Genomic DNA, 21510 nt, shown 5'->3' on the forward strand with positions numbered 1-21510 from the left:
TCACAATACAGAGAGACCAATAGACAGAGAGAGAGAGAGAGAGAGAGAGAGAGAGAGAGAGAGAGAGGGGTGATTTAGGGGGAGGGGATATTTTGATAAAGGAGGGGCTCTTTAAGGTGGCTCTGCTCTGGGGAAGGGACAAGCTTTTACGGGGGAGGGGGGGCTGAGTGAGTGAGGGTCGGGGCCCCAATAGTAAGGCTAGGAGAGAGAGAGAGAGAGAGAGAGAGAGAGAGAGAGAGAGAGTGACACGTCAAGCAGCAAACCAGATTCGAGCAGGAGAAAAGTGCACAGCCCCCCCCCCCCCCCCCCCACGGCACGGTAACTATGGCAACAAACAAAAGGTCGGCACTGCAGAGCAGAGCTGGAGAGGGAGAGGGACGACGTGATGGAAGGGAAGGGAAGAGGAATAGAAAAGAAAGGCCTGGGAAGAGGCAGAGAAGGAGAAAAGAGGAGGTAAGATAACCTCCGTCTCCCCCTCCCTCCTCCTCCTCTCTACTCTCCCCCTCCCCTCTCACATTGCAGTTCATCATCAAGGTCACAAAGGTCAAGGGTCAAGGGTTCAGGGAGTGAGAGTTTCCGACGGGGTGGGGGTGGGTGGGGTGATGGGGCATACAGGCATAGAGTATATATGAATAGAGACGGCACCCAGAGGAAACCCTGAGGCGTAATGGACATATTGGCCGAATTTACATTACAGCCTGGCCCCAAACACATGAACGCGCTGGTCCGTTTGACTATCATCGTGCACGTTCACGACGGCAGCACGCTCGTGCGCGTTCAGCGGCGGCGCGTTCATGTGTTTGGGGGCAAATCCCTCCCAGAATGCACTCTGTTCCTACCTGGAAAGAGGAGTGAAATCGCCTCATGCGCTTTTTTGAGCAACGTAATGCAAGGAGAACTCGGACGCCCTCTCTATTCATATATATACTCTAAGACATGGACGGGTTTTTAGTGCCGCGTCAGGTTTGGGGTGGTGGAGGTCGGACATTGACAGGGTTTTTTTAAGTGCCGCGTCGTCCCGTCCGTCGCCTACGGTCGTCCCCGTTCCCTCTCCTCTTCTTGCGCCCCCCCCCCCCCTCAGTACTCCCAGAGCGTGGCGCTCTCCAGGTCGTCGGCGTTGGCCTTGAGCACGCCGGCGTGGTCTCCGCGGAGGTACTTGCCGTCGGCGGCGTGGCGAACCGCCAGCTTGTTGACGTCGCAGAACTCCAGGTGGAAGTCCACGGCCTCGTCGCTGCTGCTCACCACCGCCCGCTCGGAGCCCACCATCCAGTATTTACCTGTGGAGTCTGGAGGAGGGGAGAGGGAGGGGAGGGGAGGGGCACAGAAAGACTTCAGTGCATTGTGCCTACACATGTTGCGACCGAAGTGTCAAAAATAGCAGACCTACAAGCTCGTATCGCGCCACTCGGTGGCGCGATACGAGCTTGTAGATCTGCTATTTTTCAATAGCTAAAGCATAACATGATGCTAACACCAAAATGGGTTCCCGTTCAGAATGGGTTTATTCAGTGTTGTTTTCGTCGACTAAAACTAAGACGAAAAATGTTCGTCGACTACCTTTTTCCACTGAAGAAAACTAAATGGAAACTAAATTAAAACTATGCTATGGTGACTAAAACTAATATAAACTAATATACTGACAATTTCGTCAACAAAAACAAAAACTAGACTAAAATGTTAGGAAGGGACTAGTGGACAACAGATCCAGTATAAGTCATTTTACACCTGGTTGCATTGAAAATAGCAGATCTACAAGCACACAACGCGTCGCAGTGAGCTTCAGCAAGTGTAAAATAAGTCATTATGACGGCAACAAGGCCCGCAAAAATACATTTTAGTCGACTAAATCACCTGTAGATTTAGTCGACTATAATCTTATGACATTTAGTCGACTAGACTAACACTAAAACATGCAGGTGACTATAATGTGACTAAGACTAAGTGAAAACTATTCAGGAGACAATGACTAAAACTAAAATAGAAATTTGCTGCCAAAAACAACACTGAAGTGTAGGCACAATGCAAGGAATGAATGCATTCGCCATGTATCCGAAGGAAGCCTGATCCAATCACTCTTAGAGTTTCTCCAGTTTAATCCTGAGTTTAAGTTTTGTTGTATTCAAGATCTGATTTTAGGCCATGTTTAAGCCTCCAGGAAAATCCGTGTTGAGGTTCTTAAATCCACAGTTTTTCATTAAAACGTCTTTGTCCTAAAACTGTCCAGTTGGGATTGTGTTGAAGTCCAGCGCATTTTAGAGCTTCAACGCCGTGAGCCATGAAATGTTGAACCAACCTTGTGGTTGTCTTTTTTTGCATTGTTAATTATTGTATCTGTGTTGTCCCGGCCTTGTAGCTATTGTTTTACCCGTTTCTCTGACATATTGTAAACCACATTTTTCACATGTGATTAACCCATTCTGACCGGGCACCCATTTTGGTGTCAGCATCATGTTATGCTTTAGCTATTTAAAAATAGCAGATCTACAAGCTCATATCGCGCCACCGAGTGGCGCGATACGAGCTTGTAGGTCTGCTATTTTTGAAAAAATCGAAGAACGACTGACATTTTTAGAATCTGATCTCAGGTCAGAATGGGTTAAATAAATGCAGTTGAGAGGAGAGGAGAGGAGAGGGGAGATGAGATGACATGTGACGCGAGGAGAGGAGAGGAGAGGAGGGAATGAAAGCAGGGGTCGATGTAGAAGAGTAAGGACAGACAGGAGAAAAGGAAGGTAGTTGAAGGTAAGTCAGGAGTCGAGGGAGCAGAGCAGAGATGATGGAGGAAGAAGAAAGGCCAGTGGACAGAGTTGGAGCAGGCCGAATGTGTGGTAAAGCCATGTGTGGGGATGGAGTGTGTGTGTGTGTGTGTGTGTGTGTGTGTGTGTGTGTGTGTGTGTGTGTGTGTGTGGAAGAGGATAAAGAGATGAGTAGGTGAGGGTAGGGACAGAGACAAGAGGGGCTTTAACCCATTCTGACCTGAGATCTGAGATCAGAGATCGATTTTTCAAAAAATAGCAGACCTACAAGCTCGTATCGCGCCACTCGGTGGCGCGATATGAGCTTGTAGATCTGCTATTTTTCAATAGCTAAAGCACGACACGATGCCAAAACCAAAATGGGTGCCCGGTCAGAATGGATTAATACATTATTACATAACGCAAAAGTGAAATGAAATCTGATGAAACCTCTGCACCCGTTCCTGGCAACCAAAGTCTTTTCTGAAATGAATGAAATTATATAATGAGTACGAGGCCGAGAGAGAGAGAGAGAGAGAGAAAGACTGAACGAATCCCTAATGTCGTTACATGCGCCCCAGTGGAGTTCTCTCGCCGTGTTGTAGAAAAACAATTATAATAATCCGCCCTCTGTCTGCGTTGTCTATTTGTATGTCGACATGCATCCTGTGCACATGATTCGGTTATGCGAGGTCACACTGCAGATAGGAGTCTGACTATGTATGCTTAATTAAAAAGTTCCACTCAACATGATGTGGTGAGTCTTTAACATCATTTAATTAATGTTTAATTAAAGAGTTCCATTCAACATGTTGTGGTGTGTCTGTGTGTGCAAGACTGCCTGCTAATGCCCGGTTTATACTTTGTTGTACAATAAATAGATGATCTATTAGCTCACATGATACTGACCATGATACTGACATGATACTGACCATGATACTGACATGATACTGACCATGATACTGACCATGATACTGACATGATACTGACCATGATACTGACCATGATACTGACATGATACTGACCATGATACTACCCATGATACTGACATGATACTGACCATGATACTGACATGATACTGACCATGATACTGACCCGATACAGACATGATACTGACATGATACTGACATGATACTGACCATGATACTGACATGATACTGACCATGACACTGACCATGATACTGACATGATACTGACCATGATACTGACCATGATACTGACCATGATACTGACCATGATACTGACATGATACTGACATGATACTGACCATGATACTGACCATGATACTGACCATGATACTGACATGATACTGACCCGATACAGACATGATACTGACATGATACTGACCATGACACTGACATGATACTGACATGATACTGACCATGATACTGACATGATACTGACATGATACTGACATGATACTGACCATGATACTGACCATGATACTGACCATGATACTGACATGATACTGACATGATACTGACATGATACTGACATGATACTGACCATGATACTGACATGATACTGACCATGATACTGACATGATACTGACATGATACTGACATGATACTGACATGATACTGACATGATACTGACATGATACTGACCATGATACTGACATGATACTGACCATGATACTGACCATGATACTGACCATGATACTGACCATGATACTGACCATGATACTGGACATGATACTGACCATGATACTGACCATGATACTGACCATGATACTGACATGATACTGACCATGATACTGACATGATACTGACCATGATACCGACCATGATACTGACCATGATACTGACATGATACTGACCATGATACTGACATGATACTGACCATGACACTGACCATGATACTGACATGATACTGACCATGATACTGACATGATACTGACCATGATACTGACCATGATACTGACATGATACTGACATGATACTGACCATGATACTGACCATGATACCGACCATGATACTGACCATGATACCGACCATGATACTGACCATGATACTGACATGATACTGACCATGATACTGACATGATACTGACCATGATACTGACATGATACTGACCATGATACTGACCATGATACTGACATGATACTGACATGATACTGACCATGATACTGACCATGATACCGACATGATACTGACATGATACTGACATGATACTGACATGATACTGACCATGATACTGACCATGATACCGACATGATACTGACATGATACTGACATGATACTGACATGATACTGACATGATACTGACCATGATACTGACATGATACTGACCATGATACTGACATGATACTGACCATGATACTGGACATGATACTGACCATGATACAGACATGATACTGACATGATACTGACATGATACTGACCATGATACTGACCATGATACAGACATGATACTGACATGATACTGACCATGATACTGACATGATACTGACCATGATACTGACCATGATACTGACCCGATACAGACATGATACTGACATGATACTGACATGATACTGACCATGATACTGACATGATACTGACATGATACTGACATGATACTGACATGATACTGACCATGATACTGACCATGATACTGACATGATACTGACATGATACTGACCATGATACTGACCATGATACTGACATGATACTGACCATGATACTGACATGATACTGGCCATGATACTGACCATGATACTGACCATGACACTGACCCGATACTGACATGATACTGACCATGATACTGACCATGATACTGACCCGATACCGACATGATACTGACCATGATACTGACATGACACTGACCATGATACTGACATGATACTGACCATGATACTGACATGATACTACCCATGATACTGACCATGATACTGACCATGATACTGACATGATACTGACCATGATACTGACCATGATACTGACCATGATACTGTCATGATACTGACATGATACTGACATGATACTGACATGATACAGACCATGATACTGACCATGATACAGACCATGATACTGACCATGATACAGACCATGATACTGACCATGACACTGACCATGACACTGACATGATACTGACCATGACACTGACATGAATCGATACTGACCATGACACTGACATGAATCGATACTGACCATACTGATACTGTTGTCTACAAACTGTTAACACCCCGAGCGGCAATGGACGGAGTTCTCCGTTCAAACAATTAGTAATCAGGACGGAGATTGATAAAAGGACGGAGATTATTGATATCAAAACCGATCGCATCGCTCCACAGGCTGGGAGCGCAACAGTCCACGTGATTTGGGACGTCATCGAAAATATTCCCACATTTTAGCCGACGAGGCCGAAAATCTTAAATCGTGAATAACTCTTGATCTAAATCATTCCGTCCAATTAGAAGCACAGATTATGTGTTAAGCCCTACACACACACGTCTGCGAACTCCGCACGTCAAAACAGCCGCCTCCGTTATTTTCAATGAACGTATATCCCACACCGGCGGCGTCCGACGCGCGTTCACGCCTCGCCTGACGCTCCGATACGCCACCGTTCTATTTTCCAGGCGTTGCCGCGCGGCATTAGACTAGTAAAGGTTAAAGGTCACTGACCTTGCAGGCTGTAGGCCCCGTCTCTGAACTACAGGCTAGTAAAGGTTAAAGGTCACTGACCTTGCAGGCTGTAGGCCCCGTCCCTGAACTGCAGGGTGAAGTAGTCGTAGGTGGAGCGGTTGGAGTCCAGCGTGCCGGTCACCTTCCTGCAGCCGATGAAGCCGTGGTCGCCACGCAGCACGATGATTGGCCGGTTAATCAGCTTCATGATGTACTCCTCGGACTCACCTGGACACGATTAGTAGAGAAAAAGGTCAAGGTGTTAATTAACCCATTCTGACCTGAGATCAGATTCATACGAGGTTTCCACTGGACACACACACTGGTCTGATGAACCCATTCTGACCTGAGATCAGATTCTAAAAAATGTCAGTCGCTCTTCGATTTTTCAAAAATAGCAGACCTACAAGCTCGTATCGCGCCACTCGGTGGCGCGATATGAGCTTGTAGATCTGCTATTTTTCAATAGCTAAAGCATAACATGATGCTGACACCAAAATGGGTGCCCGGTCAGAATGGGTTAACGCCCAGCGCTCAGGACGGAGATTGTGTAAAGTTGCCCGAACGGCCAAAGGCTCCAAGAATCGACAGTCCAAGAATGTAGATCTTTTCTGGTATTTTATTTACCTCAAAACCATAGACTGCAAAAAAAATATGGACAAAGCGTTCCCCGGGTCTAACATGAACGTAAAATAAAGCCCGTGAGTCCTTGAATTGTAAGTCGCCATTTTTCTAGATCCGTTTGGGCCCAGCTGGCCCATTGGCTGGACCCAGACAACGAGGCGGGACTTCCCCCCCCTTCTTCTCCGTTGGTTTTTATTTTGACTCGAGTGGGTGGGGAATCCCGATCATAGACTGTAACGGTAGCCACACCCCTCAGAACATGCGCGACTTTATGGTCATTTTTTTTATAAATGGGACCATAATTTTCCAAAAAGAATATTATGACATTAGAAATGAGACTTTAAAACTAGTGACTGGAAGCAAAAAGTATTCATGACCATGTTTATTAAGGTAATACAGTCTAGGTGAAGTTGGGCCCAAATACATGGACTTCTATGGGGCTATGGGGTTTTTTTGGGCCCAGTGACAGCGCCACAACAGGCCATTATATGAACTTTCAGGAAATCCCGATTTCCTTGTGGCTTCACAAAATATCTGTCTGACTGCCCCCCTGCTCAAAACACAGAGTGAACGACCCCTGCTGGATTCGACTGTGCAGGCAAAAATAATACTTCCCGAATAAAGACTTACAATAGAGCACCGAAGTCTGACGTCACTTTCAGTAGAGGGCGTCAGTCCCCAGGTTCATGTATTTTTTTTGTTGCATTGAAATCACCATAGGAGGATTTTTAGATTGCTTCATATAAGAACTGTGTTTGAAAAATGAACATGTCATCCCGGCCGCTTCACTCATATGGATATGAAGAATCAACTGACTGAGAGAAAACGCTAATGTTACTGCTGCTGAATTAGTTAGATTTTCGCTAGAAGCAGACTGTATCATATATGAGTGACTGACTGTTGCAAACGATACAGAGACACCTCCCTGACAATAACGCCGAGACAGCTTGTTTATTTTTGGACCACAACGCTTATAGTAGACGATATTAAGATCACCCCATGTTATTCTCCATAGAGAAATTACTTCCGTGAACCAGGGAAATCGAAGGGATGAGCGAGTTACGTCAGGACTTCGGTGCTCTATACACTTTCAAATAACAGAAAGTATATGAAATGAACACTTGACAACTCAACTAAGGAAAAAACAACAAACCAAGAACTTAAGACACTGAAAACAGGCTATGCCTTCCTGGAAGGCCCTGCCAGCTCTCCCTTGGCGTTGTCTACTTTGTTATAGTCTCAAGCAAAACTGATCATTTTCCACTCCGGATTCCCCCACAAACATTTTCCACAAGCCTCCCTTACTGTATATACCAGGTGAGACCCCACCCACAATGACTAGTAATTGGACCAATCTACTCAAACAAGGTAAACCATGACCCGTGAGTTATAGACCAACTATACAATTACATATTTAGAGTCTGACTGTTTTCCAAGGCATCACATCAAACACAAAACAATTATGATGGCATTAGGCAACACAGAGAAGTAGCATAAGATGCCACACATAGCCACACCTCCAAGGAGCTTGATGACAGTCAATTAACGGAAGCAGCTGTGCAGTGTGCGTTTGTAATGTTCAGTTTCACATTGTGGAGTCTTCTAGCGTCTGTAGGGCACGGGTTGCCCCGTGACACAATGACAACAGCTTCTAGGAACATCTTTGAATGAAGAGACTAAAATTACTTTTGGGAGCGTTCTACCCATAGACTGTAAAAAATATGGACAAAGCGTTCCCCGGGTCTAACATGAACGTAAAATGAAGCCTGTAATAATATGCTAATTCCTGATGTAAGTCGCCATCTTTGGTACCAGCTGGCCATTGGCTGGCTCCGTTTTGTATACCAGCTGGTCATTGGCTGCCCAGACAACGAGGCGGGACTTCCCCCCTTCTTCTCCGTTGGTTTTTATTTTGACTCGAGTGGGAGGGGAATCCCGATCATAGACTGTAATGGTAGCCACGCCCCTCAGAACATACGCGATGGTTTTTTTTCTTTATGGTCATTTTTTTAATTAATGGGACCATAATTTTCCAAAAAGAATATTATGACATTAGAAATAAGACTTTAAACTAGTGACTGGAAGAAGAAAGTATTCATGACCATGTTTATTAAGGTAATACAGTCTAGGTGAAGTTGGGCCAAAATACATGGGCCTCTATGGAGCTATGGGTCTTTTTGGGTCCGGTCCAGCGCCACAACAGGCCATTATATGAACTACCGATTTCAAATGAGGCTTCACGAAATATCTGGCTGACTGCCCCCCTGGTTCTACCCCATCGCTGGCTGTCTGAATACCCCAAAAAAAGAATAAAAGAAAAGGCCATTAAAAGTTGGGGGCATATTATTTCTCCTGGCTCCGGCCAAAAAACTCACTGACCTGCAGCGTCGATGGTGGCGGCTAGCTGGCCGTTCTTTTTGGCAGCCACGTATTTCCCGTTCGCCGCACGCAGCGTCAGCCTCTTCCCACGCCACTCAATGTCAAAGTAGCAATTAGCCGACCTAGACACGAGAGAGAGAGAGAGAGAGAGAGAGAGAGAGAGAGACACGGAGTGAGTCACGGAGTGAGACACGGAGTGAGACACAGAGACACGGAGTGAGACACGGAGACACAGAGTGAGACACAGACACTGAGAGAGACACTGAGAGAGACACAGAGAGACAGAGACACGCAGTGTCAGCCTGTTCCCACGCCACTCAATGTCAAAGTAGCAATTAGCCGACCTAGACACGAGAGAGAGAGAGAGAGAGAGAGAGAGAGAGAGAGAGAGAGAGACAAGGAGTGAGACACGGAGTGAGACACAGAGACACTGAGAGAGACACTGAGACACGCAGTGTCAGCCTGTTCCCACGCCACTCAATGTCAAAGTAGCAATTAGCCGACCTAGACGAGAGAGAGAGAGAGAGAGAGAGACACGGAGTGAGACACGGAGTGAGACACAGAGAGACACGGAGACACGCAGTGTCAGCCTGTTCCCACGCCACTCAATGTCAAAGTAGCAATTAGCCGACCTAGACGAGAGAGAGAGACACGGAGACGAGAGAGAGAGAGGTTAGAGTGATGATTTGATTTATATATTAAAGTTAGCCGCTGGCTAACTTCAAGGCCTGCCCCCCCCCCCCACACGGACACACAATTCAATTTCAATTCAATGGGCTTTATTGGCATGAGAAAACATACAGAGCACCTGACGAAGCTCACGGCGAAACGCGTCGTGCTAATAAATAAGTCTGATGCAGTAAGTTGTCCGTCTCTGTTCCCTGGAGTGTGCAGTCCCTTCCTTGGAAGGTTTTTCTCTTTTTCGATGTCTATGCCTGCTAACTAGACTACGGGTCTTTTTGGATGTGCAGGAGTCCCTTTTTTGTCCCATGAGAAAACATACGTTTTACATTGCCAAAGCAGAACGAGAACAATACAGCAATACAATCAAAACAACAAGAATGATGTACATTTTGAAAGTCAGAATATTGCAATAGATCAATTTCTATGTACCGAGATCACTCGATGCAGGTATAGTGCAGGAATATACACAATGATTAGTCTTTAGGGTGGTTGTGTTCCATTTGATATCCTTCTCCTATCACAGCAACTCAAGAATCTTGCTGCTGTGTTTGCACATTGTTGTACTTCGCCCAGCAGATATTGGACGGACGGACGGACGGACGGACGGACGGACGGACGGACGGGCGCGCGCACACACACACACACACACACACACACACACACACACACACACACACACACACACACACACACACACACACACACACACACACACACACACACACACACACACACACACACACACACACACACACACACACACACACACACACACACACACACAGAGAGAGACTGGTCAACCTCTGTGCCTTTCATCCAGGGCTTAGCTAAATGTGTAGTAATTGGATAGGTAGGGCTTTAAGCTTTAATGGACAATGCATTAGTTTCACTTTGTGAACTTTGATAAAAGGTCTTAGGTGTAGCTAACATATTCTGGTCGGGAACCCCTTTTGGTGTTAGCATCATGCTACGCTTTAGCTATTGAAAAATAGCAGATCTACAAGCTCGTAGCGCGCCACTCGGTGGCGCGCTATGAGCTTGTAGGTCTGCTATTTTTGAAAAATCGTTAAAATGTGGCGCAACTCATTGAATATATATATTTCAGAGCGAACATTTTGGACTAAAATATTTGCTTCTGGGGGGGGGGTCCCTGGAACTACATATTTTGATGGTCCTTGACATGAAAAAGGTTGAGCACAACCGACATAGAAACATGGGGTTTTCAGACACATTTTTAGGATTTAGAAGACATTTGTTTAATCGACCTCAGTCCAAAATGGGTTAAGCGTCCTGTTGAAATCCTCTGGTGTCAAAAGGAGTGTAGCGTTTCTACCAGAACAGGGCGTTTTGTTCTCGGGCCGCGGGCCGAGCAAACGGGGACCGTCGTGTCGCGTCGTGTCAGGATTCGCCACAGTTCCGCGACCTCTTTCATTATTCACGGCTCACTTTCCTTTTCAGAACAGAGGGTCACACAAGGTACTTTCCACCTTCACAGAGACACTGGCTGAATGAGCTTTAATCATACTGACCTGAGATCAGATTCTAAAAATGTCTTCTACATCCTGACAGTTTTCCATTCTGACCTGAGATCAGATTCTAAAAATGTCTTCTACATCCTGACAGTTTTCTGAAAAAGCTATGTTTCTGTGTCAGTCGTTCTTCGATTTTTCAAAAATAGCAGACCTACAAGCTCGTAGCGCGCCACTCGGTGGCGCGCTATGAGCTTGTAGGTCTGCTATTTTTCAATAGCTAAAGCACGACATGATGCCAACACCAAAATGGGTTCCCGCCCCAAAATGGGTTAATCATACTGTACTCCTGAAAAGATACTGTACAATGTAAGAAGAAGAAGGCCTGCTACATAAAAAAAAAAAAAGATATGGGGTATAGGTTCTTTGAGGTTCTATACCTTCAATATCTCCTCTGGGTTGATTTTGTTTTATTTATATTGTTATTTTCATTTATTTGTGTAGTTGCTGTGTAGTTTACCTTTCTGGGGTTGGGGTGGGGGGTGTGGGGTTGTTTTTTTTTTTACTGTTTTTTGTCTTTTCTGTTTTGAGTTTGTCTTGTCTTGTTTAAAAAAAAAGAAAAAAATCATGAAGAAATTAAAAAAGGTACTTTCCTCAAATTGTCGCTCAACAAAGCACATTTACAGAGAGAGAGAGAGAGAGAGAAATGGAGAGAGGACAAGATGTTAATCAAAGACATTCCCCCCTCCCCTCCCCACCAGAGTGAGGGGGATGGGGGGGGGGGGACCATGTGCTGCTGTCCATAACAGAACCAAACTGATTAACATTTCAAGAATGCTGGTCAGCCGGACGTCCAAGTTCCTCTACTCCTCTGCAACACATTCTGCGACTCTGGCTTCCCCCCCCCCCTGGCTGCGTGAACCCATTTTGACCCGGGAACGATTCTACAGATGTCTTCTAAAGTGTTCTTGAAAAAACCCTATTTTTCTGTGTCAGTGGTGTTCAACCTTTTTCATGTCAAGGACCCCCAGAATTATCTGTATTTGGCCACAGACACCCCCCCCCCCCCCCATCTGAAAATATGTTGTTCCAGGGACCCCCCCCCCCCCAGAAGCAAAGATTTGAGTTAGGCGATACGTCAAAAACGACAACCTTCTTCTTTGTAAACTTTAGTTGAACGTAGCGCAAAATAACAACCTGGCCACTGCCATTGATTCACATAATAGACTGTCTGCTGAAGCCCGCGCATAGTGCAAAGCCCACTGGGTAGTGGGAAGTACCATAGAACACACCGATAGAGTGACAGAACCGTAAGTACCATAATAGTGCAAGGCAAAGACAGAATATTTACATTAACCCATTCTGACCTGAGATCAGATTCATACGAGGTTTCCGCCAGACACACACTGGTCCTGATGAACCCATTCTGACCTGAGATCAGATTCTAAAAATGTCAGTCGTTCTTCGATTTTTCAAAAAATAGCAGACCTACAAGCTCGTATCGCGCCACTCGGTGGCGCGATATGAGCTTGTAGATCTGCTATCTTTAAATAGCTAAAGCATAACATGATGCCGACACCAAAATGGGTGCCCGGTCAGAATGGGTTAAAGCGCAAATAACGTGCATTTTAAAACTGCTTTTAATATTTAATAATCATATGGTCTATGTCCCTCAAAGTTATTTCTAATGGTTTGAGCCTCAATCACCACTCTGATATAACCAGGCCTTGGCATTTATTTCTGGACTTTGAAAGCAGTTTTAGCTGCAGTACCACAATGTCCTGAGGTGGTGGGGGTGCTGATATGCAGATTATTTAATATTTGAGTCATTATAATACTGATGCTAGATAAAAAACCAGGCTTGTTTCCATTCCATGCCAGCTTGGAAAATCAACAATGGTGGACATTGTAAACAAAGTGGAAATGCAAATTTGGAACTGAAGACTGAAGAAGAGGAGGAATTATACAAAGTAGGGTCACGATGAGGCCAAAATCAGCCGAGCTGTTCCTGAGAGCAATTTCCATTAAAACACCCATATGACATGAAGGCCTGATTGTTCAAAATTGGTTATTTGTGGGGATAGAAAACACACATGGGGAGCCCCAAAAAACACAAAAGAAATAGAAAAAGTTTTATGTTATAGGTCCTTTAAGAACTTTGGCTCTGATTCAAAGATTTGCGACACATTTTCACGATTTGTCGAAAATAGCAGAGCTACAAGCTCGTAGCGCGGCACCAACAGGGGTTTCCCGATTCCAGAATGGGTTAAGGACGGGGGAGGGGGAACCAAGTCGAGGAATGGGCTCCAGATTAACTCCAGAGATGCTTCCAGGTGTCATAATAATAGCGGGTGTTACTGTTATTTTATTTTCAATACAGATCGGCGTGCAGTGATCTTTGTATGAGTCTATGGAGGCAACATTATCAATAGACCCGGTCGCGTTGGTGTAGAAAATTCAAATACGTCTTCCCTGTGTGTGTTTTTGGTTTCTTCCTTGAAAGCCCTTCGAGTCAAAAAGGCCCAATCGCACAATTTCTGTGACATCATAACCTCCCACGTTATTATCATACGACACAACACACAGTGGTGCGTCGGTGATGTCGAGGACGGAAAGGACGACGTTCTCTAAACGTCAACTCTCTATAGCAGCATGTCCGGGGTCTCCCGGGGAGGCTTCCAGGGGCACGGGGTTAAAGGTCAGAGGTTAACATCACACAGCTTCACTGGTCGTAAAAAGGCACACACACACGAGACATCCGTTCAGAAAGCTCAACCGTCCTCCACCGCCCACAGCCATCATCACAGCGCGCACACACACACCCACACACACACACACACACACACACCCACCCACCCAGACTAACCCTCTCCAGAGCAACATTAGTGACTTCCTCCTGGGGGATTCCGAGACGTTCCAAAGGCCAGTGAGTCGATGTGTTTCCTCCAACTGCGCCTTGGTCTGCCCCGGGGGGGGGGGTCTCCCAGTGGGACGTGTGTCGAGGACGCCCGAGAGGCATCCTAACCAGATGCCCTGGGGTCTCCTCCCAGTGGGACGTGCGTCGAGGACCTCTTTAGGGAGACGCCCGAGAGGCATCCTAACCAGATGCCCTGGGGTCTCCTCCCAGTGGGACGTGGTCCTTGGTCTGCCCCCCGGGGGTCTCCTCCCAGTGGGACGTGGTCCTTGGTCTGCCCCGGGGTCTCCTCCCAGTGGGACGTGGTCCTTGGTCTGCCCCGGGGTCTCCTCCCAGTGGGACGTGGTCCTTGGTCTGCCCCGGGGGTCTCCTCCCAGTGGGACGTGGTCCTTGGTCTGCCCCAGGGGTCTCCTCCCAGTGGGACGTGGTCCTTGGTCTGCCCCGGGGGTCTCCTCCCAGTGGGACGTGGTCCTTGGTCTGCCCCGGGGGTCTCCTCCCAGTGGGACGTGGTCCTTGGTCTGCCCTGGGGGTCTCCTCCCAGTGGGACGTGGTCCTTGGTCTGCCCCGGGGTCTCCTCCCAGTGGGACGTGATCCTTGGTCTGCCCCGGGGTCTCCTCCCAGTGGGACGTGGTCCTTGGTCTGCCCCGGGGTCTCCTCCCAGTGGGACGTGGTCCTTGGTCTGCCCCGGGGTCTCCTCCCAGTGGGACGTGGTCCTTGGTCTGCCACGGGGGTCTCCTCCCAGTGGGACGTGGTCCTTGGTCTGCCCCGGGGTCTCCTCCCAGTGGGACGTGATCCTTGGTCTGCCCCGGGGTCTCCTCCCAGTGGGACGTGGTCCTTGGTCTGCCCCGGGGTCTCCTCCCAGTGGGACGTGGTCCTTGGTCTGCCCCGGGGTCTCCTCCCAGTGGGACGTGCGTCGAGGACCTCCCTATAGGGAGACGCCCGAGAGGCATCGTAACCAGATGCCCGAACCACCTCAGCTGACTCCTTTCTAGGCGAAGAAGCAGTAGTTCTACTCTTGAGTCCTCACCTCCATGACAATCGAAAGTCCGATTCATGCTTTAGTCGTACAGTAACGGCAGTGTCGAAAATAGCCGACCTACAAGCATACATACATAACAGACTTCTATCCGTCATACACTCTGTCCAGAACACAGGAGGTTTACTAGGTACAAAACCCCCCCCCAAAAAGAAAAACACGAAAGAAAAATAGGAGAAGGCAGCGTTCTCTTTTTATTGCACCAAAATGATGGAATCCAATTCCTCAGGAAATCAGAGAGGCCAAAACTCCACCGACATGAAAGGCTCGGGTGATTGGGGGGGTCGTGCTCTACCACAACGGCCAATCAGCTGTCCACTAATAGTTCTAAAAGGGTCTTGTTTTTGCCCACTTTTTTTCCTCATTGTTATGGATTTTGGCCAACAGGCAGAAAATGGATTTGGACAGGCGGACGGCAGACGCCTGTCCTCGCCATTTTGTGCGGGAACCCCTTTTGGTGTTAGCATTATGTCATGCTTTAGCTATTGAAAAATAGCAGACCTACAAGCTCGTAGCGCGCCACCGAGTGGCGCGCTACGAGCTTGTAGGTCTGCTATTTTTGAAAAATCGAAGAACGACTGACATAGAAACATAGCTTTTTCAGAAAACTGTCAGGATGTGGAAGAGATTTTTAGAATCTGATCTCAGGTCAGAAATGGGTTAATGTAGACACGCCTCTGCATGTGTGCATGACTTGTCCGTCGGTGCGTATGTTCATGTGTGCAAATCATTGTTTCTTGCCCCTGATCCTGACCTCCCAATTGTTTACAGACACAATACAATTGAAGATTCTGCACACAGACATAGTATTTCCTGACTTTGTGGTAATAATAATAATAATACAACTTTATTTGTGTATAGCACCTTTCATGACATGAAATGCAGCTCGAAGTGCTTTACAGAGCAATGGAGAAAAAGAAGAAAAGAAAAGCAAGGCATGAAACAACTTTCAAATAAATAGCAGTAATGCAATGCAGTGAGGACACGAATAACTAAAATAAGAATATAAAAGATCAACTATAAGCAAGGGTGTAGAAGTAGGTCTTGAGCTGTGCTTTAAAATGTTCTACAGAGGCTGCCTGTCGAAGGTACAGTGGGAGTTTGTTAAACTACAGAGGCTGCCTGTCGAAGGTACAGTGGGAGTTTGTTAAACTTCAGAGGCTGCCTGTCGAAGGTACAGTGGGAGTTTGTTCCACGCCGTCGGCCCCTAGGAGCAGAAAGCTTCTTCACCGTGTTTTTTTAGTTGCCATTTCTTTTAGGCACTTCGAGCAGGCCAGCTGTGGAGGACCTGAGTGGGTTTTGGGATATATCTAGGCAGGCAGTCATGTAGGTAGGAACGGTGCGAGACCATTGAGAGCTTTACAAACGTCATTTTAAAATCAATCCTAAAAAACAACCCGAAGCCAACGCAGTGAAGCTATAAATCTGGAGTAATGTGTTCTCTCATCTTAGTTTGACATAAAACTCTGGCTGCCACATTTTGGACAAGTTATGGTGACCCCGACAACCTTCATATAGTGTGTGTGTGTGTGTGTGTGTGTGTGTGTGTGTGTGTGTGTGTGTGTGTGTGTGTGTGTGTGTGTGCGCACGCACGCGTGCGTGGGGTCTTACTTGGTGGAGGCGGTGCACTGCAGTCCACCATTTGCAGTTAGGGTCCAGTATTTCCCGGCGGCCGTTCGGAACGCGCACTTCCGGTTTTCACGGCACATTTCCACCTGGAACACCTCCTGGTCCCCTTCCTCGTCCTGATTGGCTGACAGATCCATACCTGGGGGAGGGAAGGAGGGGAGGAGGAGTCAAAACCAGTGTTGTTTTTGGCAGCAAATTTCCATTCTAGTTTTAGTCATCGTCTCCTGAATAGTTTTCACTTAGTCTTAGTCACATTTTAGTCACCTGGAATGTATTAGTGTTAGTCTAGTTTTAGTCGACTAAATCTACAGGTGATTTAGTCGACTAAAATGTATTTTTGCGGGCCTTGTTGCCGTCATAATGACTTATTTTACACTTGCTGAAAATAGCCGATCTACAAGCCCGATCTACAAGCTTGTAGATCTGCTATTTTCAGCAATATTTAGTTTTAGTCACCATAGCATAGTTTTAATTTAGTTTCCATTTAGTTTTCTTCAGTGGAAAAGGTAGTCGACGAACATTCTCCGCCTTAGTTTTAGTCGACGAAAACAACACTGCTCAAAACAGAACGGCGATGTGATGATTTGCCAAAAGAAATGAGCCAAAAGGTACATGTGAAGAAAGACCACAGATAGCCACGACGTCGTCAGAGCGGAACAGATGTGCAAAACAAACAATCGACATTCCAGGCATCAGACACACACAAAAGGTCCAGATGCTGAGTCTCACACAGCCACACACACACACACACACACACACAGCCTCTGGTCAGGATCAGACACACTAAATGAGCATCAGATGGCCGGGATTAAAGGAGTCTTTTGCACGTACACACACGCACACAGCTGTCATAAGCTCAAACCAAAAGTTCAAAGGTTTAACCCTGGCTGGTGGAGACAGTCAGTGACAAACCAGTCGTTGTGCAGACGAGCATCTCCCACGCGGTGGCATCTATTCTACAATGCATACGTACATATTGGAGATCTATCTTTAATTCAATTCATTCAGTCCCAGTGACTGTGTGTCTCTCTCTCTCCGACCGGTTCACCCCAAAATGAACCGAACGTCACAGAGCAAACATTAAAGCTCCATTAGCAGCACTCGACTCGAGTGCAACAAAGAGGTAAACAAACACAGACGCATCGATAAGACAAATATATACACTAGACAGACACACACGCACATGACCTTCTAACGACAATACACACACACCACACACACACACACACACACACACACACACACAGTACAGTACAATGCATGGTATTGTACAGTATGAGGTCATGGTCTGCTCTAGAATAGACCTATATACAGTAGCCTGGAGGGTTGGATGGACGGTTCAGACAGAGATGGACTGAGGTTATGGAGTGGTGTGTAAATATGTGAAGAGGGAGGGGAGAGAGAGGGAGGAGAGAGAGAGAGAACTCCCCAGCTTCATGCTGTTCTCTCTCGCTCGTACATTTGTGTCTCTCACCCTTTCCCCCCATCTCACTTTTTGCATCTCTTTCAATCTATAGCTATCTATAAGAGATAGATAGATAGATAGATAGATAGATAGATAGATAGATAGATAGATAGATAGATAGATAGATAGATAGATAGATAGATAGATAGATAGATAGATAGATAGATAGATAGATAGATAGATAGAGAAGAAGACCCTGTTTTTCCTAAAAAGGAAACTTATTTTGAGTGGTGCAACCACTCCAAGGAACAGCGATGTCCCAACCTATGCCCCGATGTTTAGAGTACCAATAGGAGGTGCTGTTGCACCACTCGCTTCAGACGGGTCTGATTTTTTTTTGTTAACCCATTCTGACCTGAGATCAGATTCTAAAAATGTCTTCTACATCCTGACAGTTTTCTGAAAAAGCTATTTTTCTAAGTCAGTCGTTCTTAGATTTTTCAAAAAATAGCAGATCTCCTATGAGCTTGTAGATCTGCTATTTTTCAATAGCTAAAGCATAACACAATGCTAACACCAAGAGGGGTTCCCGCCCCAAAATGGGTTAATATAATATGTGAACATTAATATGAACAAACCATGTTAATAATGTTAGTATGAACATACTATGTTACATCAGTCTTTGTAAAAGTGTTGTCTGCTTTAGTGCTTAGAAGGAAACAACAGAAATGTTTCCCAAAAAAAAGCTGGACAAAGAGACATGGAGTGTTGCATCTTGTTTTTATGCGAGTGCGTAATCCCTTAAGTCTGACCTCAAAGCTGTAATATGTTATGACATAACAAGCGTTACCTAAACTAGCCGTCCCCTACAGAATCATTGCTCTCATTTTGCATGAAAAAAGAAAAGGAAAAAGAAAACAGCCCTCTCCCGTTTGAACGCCAACTGGAGCTCCGGCCTCCATGGAGCGATTGAATTTCGGCAGAAATATGCAGGGACGGACACACACACACACACACACACACACACACACACACACACACACACACACACACACACGTGCATATTTCCCTCCCTCTTGTCCACACGTGCACACACACACACGCACACGATTGAGCAGGAAAAATAACTGACCAAGATGAGAACCACATGGCAGCAATCGACCGCCTTGTGTACACATGAGGAAGAGAGAGAACTAGGAGCAAGAGAGGGAAGAGGGGACAGAGGGAGACAGAAAGGGGGGAACAGAGAGAGGGGAGAGGGGACAGAGGGAAAAGGGGACAGAGGGAGGGGAGAGGAGACAGAGGGAGACAGAAAGGGGGGAACAGAGAGAGGGGAACAGAGAGAGGGGAGAGGGGACAGAGGGAGAGGAGACAGAGGGGACGGAGGGAGACAGAAAGAGGGGAACAGAGAGAGGGGAGAGGGGACAGAGGGAGGGGAGAGGGGACAGAGGGAGGGGAGAGGGGACAGAGGGAGGGGAGAGGGGACAGAGGGAGACAGAAAGGGGGGGACAGAGAGAGGGGAGAGGGGACAGAGGGAGAGGAGACAGAGGGGACGGAGGGAGACAGAAAGAGGGGAACAGAGAGAGGGGAGAGGGGACAGAGGGAGGGGAGAGGGGACAGAGGGAGGGGAGAGGGGACAGAGGGAGACAGAAAGGGGGGGACAGAGAGAGGGGAACAGAGAGAGGGGAGAGGGGACAGAGGGAGGGGAGAGGGGACAGAGGGAGGGGAGAGGGGACAGAGGGAGACAGAAAGGGGGGGACAGAGAGAGGGGAGAGGGGACAGAGGGAGAGGAGACAGAGGGGACGGAGGGAGACAGAAAGAGGGGAACAGAGAGAGGGGAGAGGGGACAGAGGGAGGGGAGAGGGGACAGAGGGAGGGGAGAGGGGACAGAGGGAGACAGAAAGGGGGGGACAGAGAGAGGGGAACAGAGAGAGGGGAGAGGGGACAGAGGGAGGGGAGAGGGGACAGAGGGAGGGGAGAGGGGACAGAGGGAGACAGAAAGGGGGGGACAGAGAGAGGGGAACAGAGAGAGGGGAGAGGGGACAGAGGGAGGGGAGAGGGGACAGAGGGAGGGGAGAGGGGACAGAGGGAGACAGAAAGGGGGGGACAGAGAGAGGGGAACAGAGAGAGGGGAGAGGGGACAGAGGGAGGGGAGAGGGGACAGAGGGAGGGGAGGGAGAGGGAGACAGAAAGAGGGGAACAGAGAGAGGGGAGAGGGGACAGAGGGAGGGGAGAGGGGACAGAGGGAGGGGAGAGGGGACAGAGGGAGGGGAGGGAGAGGGAGGGGAGAGGGGACAGAGGGAGGGGAGGGAGAGGGAGGGGAGAGGGGACAGAGGGAGGGGAGAGGGGACAGAGGGAGGGGAGGGAGAGGGAGGGGAGAGGGGACAGAGGGAGACCGAAAGGGGGGAACAGGGGGAGTACACATGAACACATAGTCTAACTCTACACAATAAAATGGAATGGTAACAAACAATGAGAGGGCAAGAGTGAGAGAGAGATATAATGAGTTAAATAAGTAAAGAGGGCATGGGGCCAGCTCTGGTGTTTCTGACGGAGTGTTCCACCTGTTTGACGATCCCTGCTAGAAGTCTATAACAACTCTGCTTCCTGTTGGGCTCACATTGCAGGTACAGCTTGTACAGTAGCACGTCTAAGAGACCTCCCCGTTCATAATGAGAGAGAGAGAGAGAGAGAGACAGCTTGTACAATAACACCTCTCAGAGACCCCCCCGTTCATGAGAGAGAGACAGACAGCTTGTACAGTAACACCTCTCAGAGACCTCCCCGTTCATAATGAGAGAGAGAGACAGCTTGTACAGTAGCACCTCTCAGAGACCCCCCCGTTCATGAGAGAGAGACAGACAGCTTGTACAGTAGCACCTACAGTAGTCCGCCACCGGGCCTACTTGAGAACGATGCAACTTTGGAACCTAATAATACCCGTTGTTAACTTGTCATTATAGCATCCGTCTTAACTAAATGGTCTTGCACCTCCGTACCTCCGTGACTGCCTACCTAGATATGTCC

The 21510-nt window shown here is 47.0% G+C and overlaps 1 protein-coding gene across 1 annotated transcript in view; it reads right to left on the minus strand.

Moving 5' to 3' along the window:
- Positions 1-586: 586 nt before the first annotated feature.
- Positions 587-21510, minus strand: part of fscn1a (fascin actin-bundling protein 1a) — a 39066-nt gene continuing 18142 nt past the window's right edge. The window contains 4 exon segments of the mRNA XM_083780792.1: positions 587-1286; positions 6404-6571; positions 9347-9468; positions 17061-17217. Of these exon segments, the coding sequence (XP_083636918.1) occupies positions 1078-1286; positions 6404-6571; positions 9347-9468; positions 17061-17217 (656 nt within the window). The 3' untranslated portion in view covers positions 587-1077.

Source organism: Protomyctophum parallelum (assembly GCF_964188405.1).
Source record: "Protomyctophum parallelum genome assembly, chromosome: 13".
NCBI classification, from domain to species: Eukaryota; Metazoa; Chordata; class Actinopteri; order Myctophiformes; family Myctophidae; genus Protomyctophum; species Protomyctophum parallelum.